General features: G+C 40.5%; 1 protein-coding gene across 1 annotated transcript in view; it reads right to left on the bottom strand.

Moving 5' to 3' along the window:
- The window catches only part of SP3 (Sp3 transcription factor), a 32393-nt gene that overhangs the window by 9321 nt on the left and 3980 nt on the right, over positions 1-19092 (bottom strand). Inside the window, exons 3-4 of the mRNA XM_019553534.1 lie at positions 16443-17805; positions 1694-1886 (exon numbers count right to left, since the gene is read on the bottom strand). Coding sequence (XP_019409079.1) covers positions 1694-1886; positions 16443-17805 — 1556 coding nt within the window. The remainder of the gene's footprint in view (positions 1-1693; positions 1887-16442; positions 17806-19092) is intronic.

The raw sequence follows: 19092 nt of genomic DNA, 5'->3' as shown, positions 1-19092 counted from the left end.
GGTCACAGCAGCCCCAGCTGGCAGGGAGCCCCAGGGGCCAGCCTTCCAGTTCAGGACTGTTCCCCCTGGCTCAACATGCGGCGGAGGGGATGGGGCATGAGGGTGCTTCAATACGGGGCTACCTGGCAAGCAGCCGCCGCACTGTAGCATGCTCCATTTTTATGGAGTAAAAAGCTCCACAGCAGGATTGTACTCGTATTTAAAAATTCTATCCTGCTGTGGAGTAAATTGGTTTACTCCAGCTGATGGGGGTGCATGTGTAGATGTGCAATGTTTACTGTGCAGCTAATTAGTCTACTGTGCAGTAAATGTCTTCTGTAGATGTGCCCACAGAAGGGTACCTTACTCCAAGGGTAGTTCCATTTATTTCAGTGGGAAAGTGTGAAGTAGCATTTGCCTTTTTAGTATGACAAGATCTGTCCCTTAGGCACCCTCTACATGAGCAGTTAAAGGCACAACGGGATCAAATGTATGATCTGCATAAGTGCACCTCCTGACATGGCACACATGTGACCGAGGAAGTGTGACTGTGTGATCACGCATTAAATCCCATCGCATCTTATTGCTGGTGCAGGGAGAAGTCGATCCCAGGCTACCCCTGCACTGGCAAGAAACAAAGTCCTACAGTTGTTAGCGTCTTCAGTTGAGGGGCTCCCAGCAGAAAGGGAGCGCCATGCACTCCTGGGGTTAGGGGATCCTAACAGTTGCAATCTCCCAGCCTTGCGGGCATGTGAAACACCTGGGCTGCAGATTGTGTCAGCCATGATCCCCTAAGCCTGCGGTTTCACTCACCTAAGCCTTGGGGATCATGGCTACCACGATCCCCTAGACTCAGGGGTTCAACTCACCCCTAAGCCTGGTAGATCACAACAGCCACGATCCCTCAGACCTGGGCACAATGCAACCCTGTGGCTGAGAACTCCCAGCTACAGGGGGAGACCCTGCTACATGTGCAATTTAAAGCTCAACAATAACCAGTTATTACACATTTTCGAGGTCTAACTTTATAGCTGGTTGGAGCTTTTTATGGCATGATTTCATAGATTTCACAGACATTAGGGCTGGAAGAGACCTAGGAAGATCATCGAGTCCAGCCCCCTGCCCGAGCGGCAGGAAGTCAGCTGGGATCATAGGAGCCCAGCAAAATAAGCAGCCAATTTTCTCTTGAAGGTGTTCAATGTAGGTTCTTGAACCACCACCAACGGCAGGCTATTCCTGACCTTGGGGGCTCAGACAGTAAAGAAATTATTTCTTATATCCAGCCTGAAACGGTCTTGCAGCAGTTTATAACCATTCGACCTCGTCATCCCTTGGCGTGCTCTGGGGAACAAACGTTCCCTCAGATACTGGTGGTCACCCGATAAACTTTTGGGGGTCATCAGATCACCCGAGCCTGTGCTTTTGCAGGCTAAAGAGCCCCATAGCTCTCAACCTGTTGGCGTAAGGCAAGCCATTCGTCGTAAGGTAAGTCTGATAGCTAGTTTGCAGGTATATCTGGTCTTAAAAGATATTTGCACAATTAAAAAATCATGCAATTAACTGGTTATGTGCAAACACAGAAGTCTCGGCAATGTTTTACTTACTACACAAGCTTAATGCCTATAGATTTCCCCACTATAACCAAGTTTTCAATTTTTCCTCATCATTTGTGTCCATTCTAATATGTATTATGCTGAAAATAATATGTGCATACCTCCCACCGCCTTCTTTACAGTTGGGACAGGTGCAAGCTACACGTCGTAATCTTTTTCCTTCTTGATGCGGTTGGTCCCCTTCCTCATCTACCACCTGTACTCTCAGATGTGTTAGATCATTGGTATTCAGTGTAGAATCACCACCGAGCTGCCACTCTTCTGGATCAGGCTCCTCTTCTTTAATCCTAATATCTAAGGCAAAGAACAAACATAGATCTGTAAGTAGCCCATTAAACAGAGAGAAGGAAACCATAATGATCAAATCTCTTTCACTGCTGAGAGTGCTGTGTGTCAGTCAAAAGTCAACAGATTTTAGTGCATACCGACATTGCTGCTGTGCCCTTTGTAGCCTATTCTGTATTTTAAAAGCATATCCAACTAGAAATTTCAAAGAGGAAGACAAAACAAGAACAAATTTTAAAACTTAAGGTTGAACTGCTCTTGGTAGCAAAAATCACCACCAAGACTGTATCTTTTGCTTGCAGGTTTAAGGTGGGGGAAGGAAAGTGAGAAGAAATAAAATAAGTTTCATGCGTCTTCTACTCCGTACTCAATATTATTTTAAAAAAGACTGGTTTTCAGAGATACTGAATTAGTAAAGTTCAACAAGAAGTAGGTAACATTCCTGGGTGAACCTATGTAATATGCAAATGCAATAATGTATACAAATAACTAAGGACATTACATGAAGGACACAGTGTTCATTTTGATTTTATAAAAGGAAAACAATGCATTAAAGCAAAAACTAGAATTTGACATAGCAAAGACCATGAAAAATCCAACCTCTCCTTGGTTTTTCTCTATACTTCTGTTTTCAAACCGAGACTGAATGAAATTCCGAAAGATACACTTGAGAGCAAATCAACTACAAATTAAATTTTTGTTTTCAATGCCACACCAAGGGCTACCCTAGATTTCCAAAGATTCCAGAAGATAATAGTGTACTAAACAACTCTCCTACATATTTCTCCAAAAACAAAATGAAAAAAAAAAAAGCTATTCCTGAAATTGCTCAAGTTTAAAAAGAGGACTTCCTGGCTAAGGACAAGTGATGCATTTACCCTAGGTCATTAAAACATCATACTACTACTATATGGAAACAATCTTAAGCAACAGACCCAATGCCTACCTACCTTCACTAATCACAAGGGACAAGAATACAGTTCCCAAGTTTACATGCACCTCCTGAGCCTTAAACAGAGGCAATAGTTAGACCTCATCTAGAAAATATACTGCATTCTTTCCTCTCCATTCTGGCATCTGCCCCTAAAAAGGCAGTTAGTCTACAAAGATACATTTCTTATTATGCACAAGATAACAATATATCCAAGTACTTTTATACAATTGGATACTTTTTTTTTTTTAAATTACATATAGTGAATTTACTTTCTAGAAGAACCAGTACTAACCAGTTCAGCTACATATATGCACCACAAACATTCCACAGAATGCAGCAAGCACTACATGTATTACTAGTTATGGCATAAAATCAATATACTGTACTTAATGTTTTACGACATGCACAATAAAACTGAAATACTATAAAATGAACTACAGCAACACTGATTTAATGAGAAATAGATTAATAGCGACTGTATTAGGATGTCTTTTTTTTTTGTCAAGCTATTTGTTGTTTTGATCCTTCACATTTTATTTTTTTAAGATAACTGATACACTTACTTAATTTCCTGCACTCCAGGTTTACTCTACGTATACTTTCACTTCAAAGAGTCACACTGACCATCTACAAAAACATTATATTCAAAAATGTTTTTGAAACTTCAGTTTCTTCTAAAACACATACCAGAGCCACTATAGATTTGAAGTGTTTTTGATTTATAAAAAGCAACCCTAAAGTACTGTTTATCTATTTACATCACCAGAAATTCAATAGTATGTTTATAAATCTAGGAAGCTAGTTTTATTTCTGAGATTTTTAGGAAATTTATCCAATACAATTTCCACTACAAGCATATAGTTAACTTGTTTCTTTTTTTGTCTCTTCTTCCATTAGGTTCTACAATGTGCTATATGCCCTTTTTCTCCATCTATTGAGCCTTTCTACAAGACTACAGACTAGCAGAGCCATAGCACATTCTGTTATAGGCGTGTTGATCAATTTTTGTGTACACAAAACCCATACTTCAACCTGTGTCTGTACAATCATCCCCCTCCCCCTTCCTCACCAGCTTGCAACTTATTTGCTTTGTTTTGTTTAAGGGTTCTCTTTCCTTTAGTGCTCTTATTTCCTACCTAAAAAGGAAATAAGGAATCTCTGGTTTCATGTGCTGCTGGGCGGCCACTCCTTGTCTTCCACCAACACCTCCCCACTCCCTGAGCCCCCAGCCAGCTCCCTGCAGGAGTACTCACCCAGCCAGCAGCACATGGAACCAGAACAGCACTATCAGCCCTTAAGGGGACCCGCACATGGAGGTGCCAAGCCCGGCTGGGCCAATAGCACTGCCCGCAGTCTGCATGCTGCCAGCCAGGCAGGCACTCCATGTCCTTAACCAACGCCTCCCCACACCCTCAGCCCCCAGCCAGTTCCCACAGCCACCCTCCCCTCCAGCCCTGCCTCAAAATCCCCCAGCCCCCTGCAAGCCCAACTTACCTAACCTTACAGGCTCCCGAAGGAACGCGAGTCAGAGGCAAGCCCTGGGACTGACTAAAAGCCTCAGGCCCTGCCCTCCCCCCTCACACTCTCCCTTCCAGGCAGGGCTGGGGGTTTTCTGCCCTTTTTACATTCAGCTCTTGCAGGCTGAAACTCTACCAGCCTGCAGAGCTCTTTGCAAAAGCAGGAAATTCTCCGGTTTGTCTGCTAAAAAGGTAAAATCCACCTTTTCTGATAAAAATGGGAAATCCATGGTTTTCTCTGTTTTTTCCATGGGAAATGGAAAACCCAGATCTCTGCTCATTACCATATAACAAGAGATACTTCCTCCATAGTCGTCAGCTAATGCAGTAGATGGTTTACATAATAAAAAAAAAATACTACCACTGACCTCCTACAATTCTTTCATTGCCTTTCCCCTCATATTTTTCCTCCATTCCTCATCTATCTCCCTGGTCATCTTCACAGAATTTGTCTCATCCCCTTCTGCACTACTGTTTCCCAATTTGCCTGACCATTCTGAACCCTTTTAAGGTCCTCCTTGCCATTTTCAGCATAATCAAAAAGAATGACAGAACAGCACAGACCCTCATGATAAGTTTCATATTTTTGATGGCAGAAACATTGTTGGTGAACTGATAACATCAAGCAGGAAGAAGCAGAGGTAGATGTGAAAAGGGAAAAATAAGATTCTTATGAATCTCTAATAAAATTACTGCATTATCTTGAGATTTAGATTTTACAAAAGATAAAAAAAACCCCTAAAAATTGAAGTCCAAACAGAATAATACCTTCACTGCATTTCTAAGTTATATAAGGCAGGTGAAAATTGCTACCATTATGCTAGGAATTGCAGGCAGCAGATCTGGCTGAGTGGGGAAGCCCCTATAGCAGCTGCCCAAGGTGGCTGGAGAGTGCAAGCAATTCAGGCTGGGGTCTTTAGGGCTGTGAGCTAAGGGTGGGAGCTGCGCACTGGGGCCCACCCAATCCAGCATACCATGTGCCAGGGTAAATCCATCATGCTAGAATTGTGGCCAAGTTATTACATGGTTTGGTAGAGTTGGAAGACAATTCAGGACCCCACGCATGGTAGCTACATAGGCACATAGTTAGTGTATACTGACACAATCCAAGATGTGTAGTTAATATCATGCAGTCTGTGTTATGCTGGGATAATGCAGCTATAAATTTTCAATTCAATGCCATGGAAAGAAGAGAGATGGGACCCAATGATAACTGCACTGGTACAAAGATGCAAGATTGTAAGGAATACTTAGTCAACGGTTTTAGCATAAGGAGTACAATTGCTGGGATGGGAAATATTCAAAGACCTCAGCAGATGTCATGAGTCTGTGTGGGAAGGAGAAAACTCAAGCCATCCCTCGATCCCTACTTCTAGCACATGGTCTCAGCCAACTCTCTTCGTACAGGTGAAGGTCAGTAATAGTTTCAATGTAAATGTCCCTTGACCATATGATGGTGTTAGGTACCATGAGGCACTTCAGCAGTTTTGAGGAACAATGAGGTGCTCTCAGAATGCTCTCGTTGCTGGGCTCTGAGGTTTTAACTGCCCCAAAAATCAGTGTCTGCACGATCACATCATATCCCTTCTCCCTCGGGATAAACCAGTGGCCTGTACACGGACAGCCTTCACTCCTGGGATTCAGCAAAAGCCTACCACTGGTACTCAAAGGGGACCGTAACATTGATCAACAGGATCTTTTTATTGTCTTCATCCGTTACAACAAAGTCCAAATGCAGATAGCTGTCTCAGCCTGGGACAATGTGCTTCACAGCTACTGTCCTAACCGACACAGAAATGGCCTTCACCAGTCAGTTCTCTATGGCGATGTGGCAGAACTGCCATGAGGCTTGCAGACATGGGGCTCTGAGAGAGTGAACCAGGGTCTCACTCTCATAGCCATACCTCTGGCATCTCTAGTCTCAGTGGCTACAGCAGATAGTGCCATTGAGTGAGACACAGTTAAGACAGGCATAATGGATGAAATGCCAGTCTGTGAAGGCTCTGCTGGCCCCACTTCAAAGTGACCTCAAAGACTGCACCTGGTCAGATTTCATCTTCAAATTTTAAATGTACTTGACCTGAAAAGCATCCTTCAGGAATGTTTCTAGGCAGGTCCTGACTCTAAGTGGAGGAGAGAGGGGGGAAACTGTATGGTGATCTGGTTGGCTGGAAGCAGCAAGACCCCTGACTCTCTTTACACCAGGACCAGCATTAGTCAATACATTTCCCAGGATATCAGGTGGAATTGTAGGCTTGATTCCACAGCAAGGCAAAGTATTTGCTGTCTCACCCAAACTCACCCTCCAGTGATCCACTCAGGAATGTGGCCTGGTCCTTATTGATTGGTGACCTCCTTTGGTAGTCTCTTTTAGAGCACTACAATGATGCAGCTCACCAATTTGTTGGGAAGGTCAGGCAGCAGAAGGCATGGATGACTACTGTAATGTTGCAGACTCCCATGTGAGGGATGGTGACACCTGTCAATAAGGGATGTACAGGATCTTGTTGCTAGCCCACAGAGGCAGGTTCATCCACTTCTTTACACTTTCTTAAGAGATGTCTCGGGGACTGCAGAGCCTCTCTGGATGAACAAGATGTGAGGGAGGGGGAAGGTATTCAAAGTAACAATCTAAGGGCCAGCAGGGAGGAGCTGAGTTTGTGGCATCCTGCCGTACCTTGAGGATGTTCTCTTCTGGCATCCGTTTCACCCAGTGGGCAATAGGTATGCCCAGATGGAAGCAGCTGTCACTCCTGCAGATGTCTCATAGGCTCTTCCTAGGTTTTGATGGTGGTGGCCAGGACAGAGCTTTTTCTGCAATCACTATGCAGGGAGGCTTCCAAATTGGTGGAAGGAACTCTAGGGAACATAATCTTGCAGTACTGATGAACCTGACCCAGAGCTTATTGAACTCAGTGAAAATACTCTCATCGACTCAAGTTGGCTTTGAATCATGCCCTAAATTTCTGAAGCTTTCCAATTGCTAGTTGGGAAGCTATAATCAAAATGTCTTAACAGGACTTAGTAGGTAATGTTCACACTTATCTTAATAAATGACACATTAGTACTTAATTAAGGTTCTAACAGGCTAAGATACAGCAAAAAACATTTTCTTTTGACGTAACCAGCATTCCCTCTAAGCTGTGTGGCATGCTGTAATTCAAAGACTTAATTCAGCGAAGTCTACAGCGAATATTATGTGGGAAATCAAGAGATATCATCCTAAAAGCCTCTTCTGGACATTTTTTTTGCTTAGATTCAGCCTAAATTGATTGTTCTTCATCCATGACCTGATCTCATTTAAGGATTGGGCCATCTTGAATGGCCTTGTCCTATCCAAATAAAATGACAGTGTTCTGAAAACATCCAAAAAGTACAGTCACCTTTTGCAAGTGGTGGGATCCAGTCTACAGAATTTGAAGATAAGTAAACTGATGCAGAAATCTGAAGTCATAGTGGGCAGAAACTTCAGGCAAGGCAAGAAAGTTATTCTAGTAACTGGCTTCCAAAAGGGCTATATTCACCACCTTGTGATAAAGAGAAGGTATATCTACTGGCTCAAAAACTGACCCACCAGTTTCTTTCTCATTAAGGATCCAGGATGGGTGAAATTCTGAAGAGATGGGAAAACATGGCTGATTGCAGATGTAAAAGAAATACATTTTAAAAATTGTGTTTTATTTCCCTGCACCGAGTCCCATACAAGCCCAGAAGTTCCACACTGTGTATGTACTGGCTAGCCCTCAAGGAGACTGCTTCTTTTGAACCATCAGCTGATCGAGATGAATTCCTCACCCCAGAGGGAAATGTCAATGTCTAGTCTTTGTCAGTAGAGGTACTGACAACCTGCTGTGAACAAGGATGGGTTCTATCCGCTAGTCTAATGAATTAGGACGTTGGAAGTCTGATCTCTCAATCCCTGTTGTGCCTCTGGCCAATATACAGATTTCAACAACCTTGCAAAGTTTCGACATAGTGTGCAACATACTTTTATGCTGATCTGAACACCAGAAGTCTTCACTAGTATGCTGGTAGGAGTCCAGAGATTGCTAAGGAGGTCAAACTTAATCTAAAACATCTGCTGAGGAAGGTATACTCTCACCAACTTGGAAATTATACCCAAAGCTGAGGTCGGTATAGGATTTTTCCCTACTGACCCTGAGTCCCAGTGCAAAAAGGCTTAGGATCTTCAGAAGCAGTTCAGCAATCTTTGGTTGGGATTTGTCCCTTTACATCCAGCCATTTAAGAGGCCTGAATGCCTTGTCTTCTCAAAGGAGCAGCCACCATATCTAGAACACTGGGGAACCCTCCTTAGTGCCACAGAATGACAGTGATGTTCCCAACTAGAAATTTAGATACACTGTGGTCACAAAAGTATTAAAATATGAAAACAAGTATATTTGTGGTCAAGAACTTAGAACCTGCCCACAGAATCCAATAAAAGGATTACAGAAGCAAAAGTATCTAATAGAATCTGAAGCAATAAACTAAGGTGTTGAGAATAAAGACAGAGGGTGCATCTCCAGCCTCCTTTGTTTTGTGAAATAAAGGAGTAGAAATAAAATCTCTTACCTCTGTACATGAGGAGCACTTTCTCTGCTCCTCACTGGATTTGAGGTTATCCAATCCTGAAACTGGGACAGGTGGTAACCCAAAGTGAGAATTAAACGGAGAATGGACAGGCCAGACTTACAGCATTCATATCAAAACTAACAAAAACAAAAACCAACCCCATAAAAACTAAAGTAGAATTCAGTCAGCTATGACTTAAGAAATATAGTCACTAAGAGGTTCCTCTGACTGGCTATGGCCGTCAGAAGCAATCAAATTCAACCTGTGACTAACCCTGCCCTGAGAGGAAAGAAAACACCTGGAGCATGAGTATAGTCCCAATAGGCACTAGCAATCAAAAGAATCTGATTTCATACACATGGGTCTTACCGGTACCAAAAGCAGAATCTGTGTGGACAATTGCTCAAAGGAAACAATCCAATCCTATTCCATAGTAGCTAGCTAGCTGCAGAAAACTTAGTTAAGCAAGCTTTTTATTAAATCTTAAATGAAAGGATTCATCACCTACAGTTGGATGGCCAATGAAACCCAATAAGTATATGCCCTCAAATTCTGCATTTTATCATCAGTTTTGAAAATAAATACAGAGTCAAGAATGTCCTTCAAATAAGATGAAAACAGTTTATCCTATATTACAATCCTTATAGTATCTTAAACAATTATTTCCCCTCAGTTTAAAAGGAAAAAAAAGCAAGATCAGACTGCTACAGTTTTATAACAAACTCACTCAGTGGGAAGTCTATTTAAAGAGGGATACCATCATATGACTTACCATAAACAGTTTAAGAGAACTATATTTTATCTTTCACTTAATTCATTGATTCTTACTCTATATACACTCAGACACTCCTCACCAATACTGAATTAAGAGCATGTGCTTTCCTCCAGAACCTCCAGGAAAATGTCTTAGGAAAATTACTTAAACTGAAATTTATGAGGCAACAAATATCCACATGATTAAAAGAGAGAGAACAGAGAAGGGTTAAGATGAACCATGTTTGGTGTTAACTGGTGTAAGGTCCAACTAAGGACTCCTGTGAATATCGTGAAAGCAGAAAACTGCTTTCTAAGCAACATTTCTTGTAAAAGGCTCTTAAGTTTTGAGAGCATTAGCGTCATAAATGTATATGTACGTATCCCATTATTCAATCTTATTACCAAAACATTTGATTTTGTTTTGTAAAGCTACATCTTATGTAAATAATATTAGCTCTCTTGTTTTTGTCAACGTACACAAACAAGATGCCAAAATGTTTCATATTCACAATGTGTAACCTGGTTGGCAAGGAAAAAAGGGCACTTGGTACACTTTTCATTTGATCAAGTATTTACCCAGAGAACTACTGCCCTTTTGGGATCAGTTTTCTTTAAGAAACATTAAACTATCCTACATTTATGTCCGTGTGATAAGATCCTAGGCCCTAGCAGGGATGGGATTAAGTCTCCTCCATGCATGGACAATCACTCTTGCACTCTACTAACCAGCAGGAGTTGATCAGCAGGTAGGAATGATGAGGTGTATTAATGTCAGCAGGTAGCTGAATCTCTGAACAGTGGTTTATATAAATCTACAACAAGTACTGGGAGGAGCAGTGGGAGGCGCTAGAATTTAAGAGCAAAGCAGTATTTTGCTTCTTCCTTGAAGATTTATTTACTTTGAGTTTTAAGTTGATTGGGAAAAACCTTTTGTCTTTATATCAAGACCTAGTTAGCAAATATTATAGCTCCATTTTTAAAGTAAGATGAACCTGACAGTTGCTCACTACCAGCCTAAGCATATATAAAACTTTTGTTAAGATAATACTGTTTCTTTCCAACTGGCTTCTTCAGAGGTTTCTGGCTTCTTGAGACACCAGAGTGCCATTAGACAATAAAGGAAGAGCTAATAAGGAGCAAAAAACCTCAAAATCAGAACTGGTCAAATTGTATTCACTTCAGGGAATAAACATTCCTAAACTGGTGTTCAGGACACAGTAACTGATAGGAAAGACTTGATTTTGTGTAATTCACTAGCCAGTTAAAGAGAAGTCTTAACAGAAGTCAATAAAGATTTTCTGACTCCATGGTACTAGAGTTCTTCTAAAATTCTCCAAGCCTTACAAAAATAGCTTAACACACAAATTCCAAGTTTGCACTATGTCTAAGTAACCTGTGCTTTTTTGTAAACACAAAGTTATTTTATATATAAAACTCCCTCCAACAGTACATTATAAAAACAAGATGAGCAAAAATGAATGTTTTAAGGGCAACTCAACTGTGAAGCAGAAAGGTAGCCTTCAAATAGATCTCTCTCCTTATTTCACAGGGCATACAATATTACATTGTTAAATTTTAGTACAAGGAGTAGTTTTTCTCAAGCTTAATTTCTAATTAAGGTTAACAGAAACAGAAATCCAGAATGTAAGTAAACTACATGCATATCTTTTTGTCCTTTACCGAAAATTTGCTGTAGGCTTTTCCTCACTTGTTCTGCAAGCTAACTTGAATAACAAAACTACTACTTCAGGCCTCTATCTTTCAGGCCAAAAAAGCAGTCCCTCTCCCTCCAATCCTAATTCTCATTCCCCTTATGAACCATTTCTACTTGTGTAATCTTCAGGATAGAATAAAGGTGCCACGCTGCAACAGAGAATTATGAGTAAAAAAGCAAGCAAGAAAGAACACTGAAACATGGCCACAGAAAACAGAAGTAAACAGAGATTTTATTTTTCTATACACAGTTTTAATTTTATTTTCTATTTTAATACTAAATAGAATAGCATGTATGTCTGAAAAACTTTAAGTACCAAAGAGAAAAATATTAGTTATAATTCTACTTTTTGAAAGTTACTGTAGAGACACAGACAACAAATAGTAAGGATTTAATTTTTATCATAATCATTATTATTTGTGAATTGGTGGGGAAGAATTGTATGAAATGTGAGGAAGGGACAGATTTTTTTTTTGGTTTTCCTAAACAATTTAGATGAAGGATTAGTAAAATAAAGACTACTAATCCACTATCAGATGAAGAACAAAGGTGGCAAAAAGGATAATGAAGGAGATAATCATCCTAGGTGCAGGGAAAGAATAGGTTAGAGGTTACTTGGAAAAACCAGATGTTTTCAAGTGTGCGGAGATAGACAAGATTCACCCTAGAGTATTCACATCTATGGCTGAGGTAATTTCAGAGCTACTGGCTATATTATCTTTGAGAATTCATGATGGTCAGGGAGGTCCCAGACAAGCAGAAAAAGGAAAAAAACGTGCCCATCTTTAAGGGAAGGAGGAGGATCTGAGATATTACAAACCAGTCATTCTGACCTTGATACCAGGAAGATACTGGGGTATGCCATCAAGAAATCTACTTCAAAGTACCTAGAGGATAATGGATGCATCTATATGTGCTATTAAAGCGACCCAATAAACTCTAGCACAGCTCAGACCAGAGTCAGCTGCTCCTGGGCATAGGCTCTGCACATGCGCCTGGGACTGCAGCAGTCTGAACTAGGGCGGAGAAGCCCCAGGCTAGCAGAAGGACCAGAGGATCAGCCCCAGGCTCTGCATGGCATTATCAGGCAGCAGAATGGCTGGCTGAGGCATAAGGATGCTAAAGTACGGAGCTGGGTGGCAGGCAGCTCTTGTACTTTATCACCCTTCTGCCTCAGACAACTCATCATCATCAACGCATACATTTCAGTGAATGTAATTATTCTGCTGTAGAACAGCGCTGTCCCTAACAGTACTACCCTACAGTGAAGTTAATTTACTGTGCCTTAATACCAGCACACATGTAGACAGTGATGCTTTGCTGCAGAGCGTATTAGTCAACTCCACAGTAAAGTGTACTAAGCCTGGGTGACCAGGAACAGACAACTTGAATTTTTCAAAAGCAAGTCACGCATGACCAACCTGATTAACTGCTATGACAAGAAGGTTGACAGCCTTTGTGGACTGGGATAATGCAGTGAATTTGAGATACACTGATTTTAGCAAGGCTTCAACAGTCTTCCACAAAATTCTCATTCATAAGTTAGGGAAATACAGTCCAGATCAGAGACTCCCAAAATTTTGCTCCTGAAGGGCCAGGGTGGCAGGCCACATCAACAGGCTTACAGGCCACACTTCAGGAATTCTTCATTTAAGTGAAAGTATTGTAAGATGGATACAAACTGACTGTATCATTGTGCTCAAAGGCTCACTCTACATGTTCCACATATTATGCAATTACCTGGTTAAGCACACAATAAAATTAGACTGGCTATATGTGTAAATTAACTAAGTCACCTTAAAGAAGGTCCAACCAGCTATAAAGGTATTGCTGGAAAATATGCAATAACTTTATAGCTGGTTTCTATGCAGATTTAATTTACATATGTAACTTGTGCCCCCATGACTTGGAGCCTCATCAACTGACAGGTGCCAGCAGCACGAGCACATGCTCCTACAGCTGAGAACCCCATCAGCTGACAGGGCTCCCAGTTGCGGAGGCACCCCATGCACCCCCACAGCTGATACAGTGCACTCCTGTGGCTGGGAGATTGTAGCAGCTGCAGTCTCCCAGCCATGGAGGGGAACCGACCCATGTCTAGGAGCTCCATCAGCTGAAGGGCTTACCAGCTGCAGGAACTTGCTTCTTGAGGGTCAGTGGGAGACCAGGATCGAGATCCCTCTTAACTGGCAATAAGGCATGATGGGATACGATTTGGAATCCCACAATCCCACCTCCCACTATGCACATGTGGCACAACAGGAGGCACAATTTTGTGAATTATGGATTAGATCCCACCACATCTTCACCTTCACGTATAGAGGGGCCCATACAGTAGTTTTCAATTATTACGTATCTACTTGGGAACAGGTACTGAGTAGGCTCCCCAGGAATCTGTCCTGTATCTGGTATTGTTTAATATACACAATTATTTGGAGGGTGGGACTGAATACATAATTAGCACACTTACAAATTACACCAAATCAGGTGGAGTTACAGATGCTTGCTTGGAAGATATGGCTAAAAGTCAGAATAACCTAGATAAACTAAAAAACTTGTATAAAATTAAATTAAATTCATTAAGGAAAAGCACAAAGTCCAGCAGCTAGAATGGAATAAGTTGGGAAATTACTAGCTATACTATGGTAATGCAGTAAAGAACCTGAAGGGCAAGCTGAATGAGTCAAAAGTGCATTGCTCTGGCAAAAAAAAGAAATAGAATACTCGGTGGCATTGACAGAACTCTCATTTGCAAGTCAAGGGATGTGATTCTTCCACTCTGTTCAACACTGGTGAGGATCCACCTGTAGTACTGTGTCCAGTTTTGGGCACCACACTTCAAGGAAGATGTGGACAAGTTAGAAGTCTAGCAGAGCAACAGAAATGACTAAAGGTCTATGAAACACAATTTTCAAGGAAAGGTTAGAACTAATATTATTTAGTCTGAAGACTGAATTGGGATTTGGTAAAAGTTTTCAAATACAAGCAGCACGGTTATAAAAGACAGTAGCAAAAGACTATTCTCTGTGGCTGCAAGGAATATATTCTGAAAATGTCAGAATACAGTATAAAAAGCAGGACAAGTAGCAGTGTTAAAATTATAAACAAGGGAAATTCAGCTTGGATACAAGAACTTTCACTCTGAGGGTAGCTAAGCATTGGAACACATTACCAAGAGAAGCTGTGAAATCTCCATCCTTGGAAGCTTAAGAGCAGGTCAAACACTTGCATGGAATGGCTAAAAGGGATGATCCTGCCTTCAGCAGGGTGTTGCGCTAGACTTCCTGAGGTCCTTCCAGCACTAATTTTCTGTGATTTACTATCATTAGACACATAGGCTCAACTATAAATCTATACCCAGTTTCAAATATAATCTATTTTTACTAATCCCTCACTTGATCCACCAGCTTATGTGGATTTGTCCTTCTACTTCTGTACCTTATTATTTCCATTATCTTTGTCCACATTTCCTTCTTTACTTATCTCCCTTCCCTAAACAGGTCCTCTAAGGCAGAAACATTATCTGAGAAAAGCCTGGTGGATCTGAATTCATGAGTTGACACTGATGGAATACATTTCCCTTTTAAAGTAGCCCAGAGCAAGAAACCAAACTAACAGATAATGCCATTGTTCCATGCCAGTCTTTACTCCCTCCACATATACCGTCTTGTTTGTCTTCCCTATATCTTCTTGTCATTTTCCTCCTATCCAGGGATCATGGTTCTAGTACTACCCCAGAGACAGCAACCTAATCTATGTATATATCCTGTACTAAAGTTGCCACCTTACAGAAATAAAGCTATTCTGATCCCCATTATATTTCAATTTATAAAGCAACATCTTTTTTTACAAATGGTACAAAAATGCTTTTGAAATGAACCCATAGGTGAGACATATACTTTGCTTTATGTATTGCTAGTCTAGAAAATCTTCCATAACGATAATTTCAGTGTCAGAGTGCATGGATGCATAAAGAAGGTCATCTTCACAAAGAAAAGAATTAGGAAAACGTTGGTTGTATTTCAGAATCAACTGTTGGATTCTGGAAGGAAAGAAAAATTGCTAGATACACAATATACTACCCATCACCGAAATGAATATAAAAGCATTATCGGCAGGCATTTGATACCAACACCTCGATTCAGCAAGGAACAGAAATACACATCGAACTTTAAGCGCACTAAGTCCCACTGATTTTAATAAACCTGCACTCATGCAATAAAAGTACCCAAGCACATGTGCCTAAGTATCTTGCAGATTCAAAATCTTAGCTCACGTAAGCTGAGTAAAGAAGTATGTTTAGGTTTCTCTCTCTTCATTACCAAAAAGACTACTTTTAAAAAAACGTGATTTCTTACCTGGACTATAGAGATAGGTACAGAAAATGTCAGAATATATTATAAAAAGCATTAATGACAAATACTATGTAAATAAATTATACAGACAATCACACATATTCTAAAGCACTGCCATCAGATAGATGTTGAGTACTTGTTTTGCCACTACTCATATAAATTCTATACAACTTAAATGTTGATTTTAAATCAGCAGGAAACAAGTTTTATAAATGGCAGATCAATAATGGCACCTCAGGTATCCATGCATGCTTTCAGGTAAGAAAAGGTGGTATACACAAAAGTATGTGGTTTTTCTCCATAGAACACACAGATTGGCTATAGAAAATGGTCCTTTTACGAAGGAAAGAAGTCAATGATGCTGCTGCCCTATAAATCTGATGGTCAAGTTTTTCCCCCTCAATTTAAAATTGTAGCTCTCTGCTTCAGGAGGCTCTGAAGCACACATAGATGCCATATTAGAAGGTGCTGATGTTCCCTATTTTCATGTGACTAGTTGGAAGGCAGAGTAGCTTACATTTTAAAGAGTTAATCTGACCATATGGTCATTACAAGTCTTCCATAAATCGGCAGTCCCAAGTTCTAATATCATACTTTGTTTTAACCACTGGTATTTTGTACACTTCCTCAGGAAAATAAGAATTATGATTATCAATTGTTCAAACCAACTACATAATGTAAAAAATATATCATCACAAAGAGTTAAAGATAAATACCTGCAGGACTGTCAGCATTTTCTCCTGGATGCAGCTGAATACCAGCAGAATCTATAGAGTTTACTGTAACTGTCTGCAGATTTGGCAACTGAGCAGTGCTTAGACTAACTGGAGTTGAAGTCAAGGCCCCACCTGCTGCAACTTGACCAAGAGTGAGAGTCTGCACAGGTGTTAGAGTTATTTGTTGACCAGGTGCATTTTGAATCTGCAAGTTCTGCAAGTTCTGGACTCCTTGCACTTGAAATGTCTGCCAAGTTATCTGCCCAGAAGGGGTCACTGTTTGCGCCTGAATTAAAAAAGTTCCAGGATTCAGCTGCAGCTGAAGATTCTGTAGAGCCTGCTGTGAAATACCTTGACTTGTTTGCACACCATGGATTGTCTGCTGCGCGATACCTTGAACAATTTGGGCTTGACTGGTTGGTTGCTGAGACTCTTGAAGCTGTATGTGTTGTACTATAGGCTGTGCTGCGGAGACCTGAATATTCTGAGCTTGTGTCTCATCTGAGACCGATGTCTGGATGTAATTTCCCTGAAGATCAGAACTGTGAACTTGTCCACTAGTTGTGGTCAAGTTGTTTGCATTTTGTTCCAATATGCTTGTACTGTCTATGGTAACGGGCAACTGTGATGAAGATGACGTTGGCACAAATAAGTCATTATCAGTGGTGGTTTCCGTAATTTCCGGAGAAACTTGTTCACCAGTCCTTTCAGAAGTATCTGAACTATCCATTGCCTGTCCAGTATTTATCAAGTGTCCATCTGCATTAATGCCTGCAGTCATGGTTTGAGAACCACTGCCGAGTCCCAGAGAATCTAGATCAACGCTATTGATAGGTACAAAAGTAATATTTCCTGGCAGACCAAGAGGGACATTAGCAACTACTTGTGCTTGGCCAGGAAAAGATGAACCACCAATTGCAACTCCCTGGACCTGAACTTGACCAGTCTGTGATAAGAGATTCTGAATATTAGGTGAAGGGGTTCCAGAAGCAATTATGGTTTGATTAGAGCCAGGAATGATCTGAATTTGACCAGTTTCTTGATTTATACCACTATTATCAGATGAGGTTGCAAAGCCAAGCTGAACCTGCTGACCATCTGCCGTCTGGATCTGGGGTATTACTTGATATTGTACATTAGACACTGTACCATTTGATGAATCTGAGCCTGGTGCAACAGAAAATATCTGCTGATTCTGCAAACTCTGAATGGGAAGAACATACTGTCCACTTGAAGTTACTGTGGCAGCACCTGGAATCTGTACTATATTACCAGCTTCATCCTTTATAGTGGTAGGAGCTGCAGACAAAACCTCCCATCTATTTGGAGTGCCCGCTAATTGCACGGAAGCCAAATCCCCTGTCTGAACAAAAACAAGAAGGGGAAAAGGATTAAAAGAAAAAATCACAGATAATACACTAGAATATCAAACATTAAATTCAATTCTGTACTGTACTAGAACAATGATTCTCAATCTTTTTCCATGGGCAACCCATCTTACAGGCTTGTAACCTTGCAACCCAGGTTCAGCTGCTACAACTAATTTTCCATAAGGCTTCCAACCCTTTTTCTAAGCACCATGACCCCTTCAGCTCAGTAACTGTTGTACTGTAAGTTGGCATATTACGCTTACCTTCGACACAGCCTGTATGTTTAAAAACTACAAAAATACACTATTTTTGTAAGAGAGCTAGTTCTTATATTATACACAATATCAAGTACAACATATTTAAAAACTATACGACTAGCAAAAATAAATAAATAAATGAAAAAACTGGAATGCATTCCCTAGCCGGAAGACTTTTTCACTGAAATCAAACGCACTGGGGTTTTTACAAATGCAAAAAGTATGCATACACCTTGATGCTCCCTTAATTGCATCAGTGGCATACATTTGAAATGTCTGTCTTTAACCACAGACATTTTTATCAACAACTGTTAACATAATCGGAAAACATGAAAATGAAAAACGGTGCATCTCAGATAAATAAATAAATCTTTAGACTATTACAGATTAAGGAATTTAGAGAAGAAATAAGGAATACATACATATTGTTCTAACCCTATCCAGGAAAGGAAAAAACATGTGACTTTTTTCCTCACCAAAATGAGCTTTTCAACATGAAATATTAAAAATTCAGAAAATATCCTATAATAGCACAGGTATCTGTGCATCCATTTGAATGCTATATCACCTTTAAAACCATTTACTTGAACATTCTTCTTTACCTGTCCTATTATCACTACAACGGATGAAGGAAATCAGTTTACTTTTCACTATTTATGCTGTTGATGTGTTCCAGCTCATTTACCTTGCATAATGAAAAGTGGATTCTTTGTCCTAAGTTTCAGTTTCTGATTCTCATGTAAACAGTAATGTTGGGACTGTCTGGATACATTCACTACAGGCAAACATTATTTTTGTTTAAATATTCTGAAGTAGTTTTATTTTGTTTGGTAAGCTTCCTTCTCAACATGACACCTCTCTTGGGCTTAAACTGACTCAGTTTCACTTAAGGGAAGAATTGTGTTATATACACACTAAATTCATATATTTTAATATTATAAAAGCCTAAGTCTGTCAGTCTGTCTGCCTGTCTGTCCATAATGCTTAATTCATGCTCTGATTGGCTGTCTCAGCAGCCAATTA

The sequence above is a fragment of the Crocodylus porosus genome, unplaced genomic scaffold, assembly GCF_001723895.1.
Source record: "Crocodylus porosus isolate Cpor-Errol unplaced genomic scaffold, CroPor_comp1, whole genome shotgun sequence".
In the NCBI taxonomy this organism is placed as follows: Eukaryota; Metazoa; Chordata; order Crocodylia; family Crocodylidae; genus Crocodylus; species Crocodylus porosus.
Note: the sequence above shows the minus strand (reverse complement) of the source record. Positions and strands in the feature narration are given on the sequence as shown.